The sequence below is a fragment of the Mizuhopecten yessoensis genome, unplaced genomic scaffold (assembly GCF_002113885.1).
Source record: "Mizuhopecten yessoensis strain PY_sf001 unplaced genomic scaffold, ASM211388v2 scaffold11015, whole genome shotgun sequence".
Classification (NCBI taxonomy): domain Eukaryota; kingdom Metazoa; phylum Mollusca; class Bivalvia; order Pectinida; family Pectinidae; genus Mizuhopecten; species Mizuhopecten yessoensis.
The window spans coordinates 734768-740329 of NW_018408836.1; the positions used below are offsets into that span (position 1 = coordinate 734768).

The following is a 5562-nucleotide window of genomic DNA, read 5'->3' on the forward strand; positions in this document are numbered from 1 at the left end:
GTGAGGGGGGGGAGGGGAGTTAGGTCTGTGTGCTTATTTTTTGGCTATGTAATTATTTGTTTATTTTTTCACCTTTTTCCAGATGAAATAAAAATAGCGCTTTAGTTGACATCAATCAGTAGTGAAATACCCAAATTTTCTACTTTGTTGTATAATATTTTCATAATATTGAACATTTTAATCTTGCATAACAAATTTGAACTTGCTACGGTTAAAAATGGTGATACAATGACACTTTTAGTGAAATATAACGTCAAAAAAGATGGAATTTTGCAGTGCAAGAAATACAATATACATTTTTGAGGTATTCAAAATGGTTGCCGAATTAGTCATTTTTTTAAAACCTGTAAGTTCTACAAACAATGGGCATCTAGCGGTTTGATACCATTTTTCAGATGCATGCTTGTAAGATTTTGTAATATTGTATTTATAAACCCGCTATACTAGATCAAAACGAGATTAGAACGTGACTGAAACCTCAGAAGAGTACATCCGTAATGAAGAATATGGACACATTTTATGGTCCCCATTATGATCTCATTTTGGAACATGCTTTTTCTAAGTATGATGCAAGGTTTCTTTTCAATCCCATATCAAATGGAATAAAATTCAAAACAGTCACGCAAACTGGAAATAATGGTGTCACATTGAAGTTTATGATGTCATAGCTTATTGTCCTTGGGCAGTATTCATGAAACAGTTATTTTGCTCAAACTCAAGGTCTGTGCTCAAGCCCAACTTCATGTTCGGGTGGTTAATTAATAAAGAGAATATGTAATTTTTCAGGATTTTGGGAAGAATTTGGGAGAGTCTTTGGCAAACATTCTATTTTAAATGTTAACACTTGACTATCTGACCGTGTCTAATGATATGAACACAAAATCCATGCTTGAACATGAGAATGGTTTCATGTAAATGGGTCCTAATGATGACATTGCAACTGATTCACCTGTTTGTGTAAAATGGTGAATTTAATCATGATATTACACAAGCTACAAATCACAAAGAAATAACACGAACAAGATCACTGCTGTTATGTGACAAAAAGGTTTGGTTTGTGTATGTTTACGTCATATGGCATTAATTGTTATTTTAGGGACAAGGCAGGGTTTAGAGTTGGAGGACATCCGGGGTACCCAACAAAAACCACCGATCCTGTTTATATTTTAAAATATTCTGGCTTGGTCCGACATGTACATTTATAAATAATTCTTTGTCTGTTCTAAGCGCATATTTACTGGTATTTATTTAGAATTAATTTTGGTTCGCTACTTCAAATCCTGTCCTAATGGTGGGGATTTTCTAGAGATTGTGTTGAGAAGGTCCAAAATGTTATAACGCTTGGCGTAAAAAGATTAACCTCAAACAAAATAACTTATCGAGGTCGTCCAAAATGACACAACGCTTGGCATTAAAAGAATAACCAAAACACTTTATTCGATAAAAGCAGAAAGTTTAATAAATAAGCATAGAAACATTACATAAATAAAAGTCCTCTGAAATATAAATTCATCGGGAATAAGTATATTTAATCATAAAAACTATTTATATATGTGATTGAGTAAATATTGACAAATCACTTTGTCACTACAACCACGTAAACAGTGGACACTTGTGAAAGGACAAAGCGTACAGTTAAATCATCAGAAAGTCTGTAGTGGTGGTCGCACTGAGATCATCAGGGAAGCAGTTCCACGGAATCTGTTTGATATCATTACTTTCCGGCTGAATTGAAGAATTTATATTCATGACCCATGCCATCTTTGAAAATGGCAAGAGCTTTGACGCGATCTAATTGATCCTTTTGTTCGTCTATGAATCCTATTACACTCTTCAGAGTACTTCCTCCGGCAAAGTTGTCTGTCACCCATTGATCGTATGCACCGTGCTTTGTCTGCAACGGGATAATGAAACAAAAATAAAAACGCGATCATATGATTAATCTCGATATCCAAAGAGACCCGTAATTGTATATTCTACAAACAACAATGTATTTAACTATATTGGAAATATGATACTTTGTATTGTAATATATGTACTTCAGTACTGTTTATAAAGTACATACAATGTTGAAAAACCGGTGAATCCTCTTGCAACTTAAGGACCGAGAACCCTGTCATTACTTAGATACTGGAAATCTGTTGAAATTGCATGACTTAGAATCATATTGTTACTTAAGAATAATGGAGCATATTGTTACTTAAGGACTAAGAATCTGGTTGATACTTACAGAAGGAAATCATGTTGTTACTTAAGAACTACGGACCATATTGTTACTAACAGACTGAAATCCTGTTGTTACTGTAAAACTATAGACTCTGTTGTTATAGCATCTTTTTATGTTACTTCCTAAACGTATTTTGATATCGTCATTGATCTAACAGGAATACGACAAAATGGAATAGCATCTACAAAATGATCACATTACTCAAATATAAGGCTATATCTGTTGATTAAGTTTTTTATATGCCAAATGATCGTTACCATAATCTTATATGAATAACTGATCGGTACAATACAAGATAAATATAAGTATTCATTATGCTTATGGCCATGCGACAAGCTATACGGTTCTATATTTAAGTCTGCAGTTGTATACGTTTTGTAACATGGAATTCGGGCAATGCTTCAGTGTGTAGTTATTGTTTGCGGTTCAGTTGATGTTGTATATAAAAAGTGTAATATATCAAAGTATATTAATGATATCTTGTGACATACATTGTTACAACGAGTAGCTCATATATATTTCATAATAAATACATGTAAGAACACTTTCCCACTACTATTGAAATGCATTACTGTATACCAAAAATGTTCGCTGCAATTAAATTTTCGCCATTTTGCCCTCTGCAAGAACGAAAGATTTCTCATGACAGCTAACATAAGTACAGAAGTTACCCGAAATAGTAATTACATGTGAAAGGCGAAATTTACAGCGTGCGAAAATTGATTTTACCAGTGTAGAGCAAATACTGTATCTCACTGGGCGATATTTTCCTCATATATACAGTATCATCTTAAGCGCATAAGTACACGTAATCGTCATACATACCCCTATTTGGGTTCCCAGCCAGGACCACAGCTTCAGACATGGGGCTATTGACACAAGGAAGTAGATTGTTTCCGTTTCATCGGCTTCTTTGTCTACAAAGTCTACATACGTCTGACAAGCATCGCCTAGCTTGATACCAGAAGGATCATCGATATGCCATAATTTGAATGCACCTTTGTAATACCTGCAATTTTACAACATGGACGTTAGAATGAGACAATGGATCTACAACTATAGTGCTATACTGTTATAACATATTTGTTGTAGTTATCCTGTGTTAACTCTTGTTTATACAAGAATGCACATCAGTAGATTAACACTGTTTCCCTGACAACCACTCAATGTTTCCCGACTCGTTGGATAAATCCGGTAGGAGTTAACAATTTTGGCTACCGACTAGTGGGTTACACTTTGGAAGTAATATCATTCATCAACCTGTGAATTATGACGTCATGTAAAAATGTTTTGCGCCGTCAATTTAAATCATGACGTCATTTTCACTGGAAACAGAAATAATGCATTTCCAAGTGTTGAGACTTGATATGAATATGAATGAAGAAAAAAATCCCAAAACTACTGATAATTAGCTATCATGTTCATCTAACTCTCATTAATTACTTTGCAAATTGCCAAAGACACTCGGTAAAGGCGTCGTGTCTTAACACAATTTAAACTCGAGTTAGATAAACATGATAACCAACCATCACGTGTTGGGAGATCACTGTTTCTATAAGTGTATTCACGATGAATAAAAATCTTCAAAACATGTTGTTATATAGAAATTTTCATCTTACAATATTACAACTTCTACAGATTGGCGTTAGGTATCGCTTATGAGATGATACAAAAGTACATTCCATAAATGGAAAAAAAACATCATAATTACCCCTCGTATTTGCCGATCAGTTTTATGAGAAAAGTCTTCAGTACCCCTGGCTTTGCTGTTTTTTCCGCCTGTATGATAGCTTTATACTGTCGATATAGGTAGATACAGTCCTGGACCACGAACCCACCTTTGTTAAATATACAACAATACAATTAATACATAGCAATATAGGTTAATATAGGCCTGGACCAAGAGTCCATCTGGTTATAATATACAACAACAAAATTAATACAGAGCGATATATGTAGATACAGGCCTGTCCTACGAATCCACCTGGTTATAATATAGTATAATAAACCTACAGAGCGATATAGATAGAAACAGGCATGGACCATGAACCCTCCTGGTTGCAATATACAGTCGAACCTCGTTATCTCGAAGTCGACGGAATCGCCGGAAAATTTCGAGTTATCCGAGTATACGGGTTATGCGGGTTCATATATTTGGTATGAATCTTTTATGAACATCGTTGTTTTGACAGTTCGCACCCTTTACATTCTTAAGCTTTATCATAAAATATTTTTACCGATATCATGCTAGTCTACTCACGAAAGATGTTCATAAGCACGGAATGGCGAGATGCAGTAGTTTTGCTTTGTGTTTGTATCAAAGAATAAATAAGTGACAAAATGATATTCGAACACTTTGAAGTAGACGATGTATTAAAGTTAGATTTATGCTGTTGAAACCAATAGCTTACTTGAAGGCATCCGATTTTTTCGAGTTTTCAGGGTTCGAATTTTCAGAGTTTTATTTACTCAGATAAAGAACAGATTTGGTCGGGACCGGAGAAAAAAACGGGGTCTTCGAGTTATAAGAGTTCGAAATAACGAGGTTCATCTGTACAACAATAAAACTGATCCAGAGCGATATAGGTATATACAGGCATTGATTACGAACCCATCTTTTTATTATATACAATAGTAAAACTGTTATAGAGCGATAAACAGATAGGTTCGTAATCAATGCCTGTATATAGATTAGATAAGATCTTAGTATCTAAATGATCTTCATCCATTTATGATCTGTATAGATTAATGTATTATTTTATGTATATTTTAATATTATTGATTGTATAAATGATATATCAGTGTACTATAAAGCGCTGTAGGGTTGCTTAATCTAGCTAGATAGGGTGCTATATCAAATGTTGCATATTTATTTACCAAGTTCGTTTGCAATGAGCATGTATTCCTGATTGATGAATACAATAGAGATAAAAAAAAAAGACAAAAAACTCATCAATTTAATATGCAAGAGGGAAAATGTAATTACCAAACGTAACCGGATCAAGAGTTCCATCCTTAACACCTTGGACAAATGGCGTTGACAGAGCTTGTTTTCTTTCACTCTCTGTTTCAGCCCAAAGATAATCAAAATTGCTTCCCTACAACAAAGAGATAGATAAAAGTTCAAATACTACCTGTTACAGTTGTGGGATCGCACAACGTTACACGATGTGCGGTGTGCGCACGATGTGTGCACGGTGTGTGAACGGTGTGTGCACGATGGGCGAACGATAAAAAGCTGGACGATCATTGCTTGCGCACATCTGTGCGCACGATGGACGGACGTTGTGCGATAACAATCGTGGTTGGTGTAAATTGAGGAATGCCTTAACAAT

At 34.8% G+C, this 5562-nt stretch overlaps 1 protein-coding gene across 1 annotated transcript in view; it reads right to left on the minus strand.

Moving 5' to 3' along the window:
* Positions 1-1438: 1438 nt before the first annotated feature.
* The window catches only part of LOC110464619, a 5223-nt gene continuing 1099 nt past the window's right edge, over positions 1439-5562 (minus strand). The window contains exons 3-6 of the mRNA XM_021519937.1: positions 5214-5325; positions 3939-4065; positions 3053-3236; positions 1439-1894 (exon numbers count right to left, since the gene is read on the minus strand). Of these exons, the coding sequence (XP_021375612.1) occupies positions 1715-1894; positions 3053-3236; positions 3939-4065; positions 5214-5325 (603 nt within the window). The 3' untranslated portion in view covers positions 1439-1714. The remainder of the gene's footprint in view (positions 1895-3052; positions 3237-3938; positions 4066-5213; positions 5326-5562) is intronic.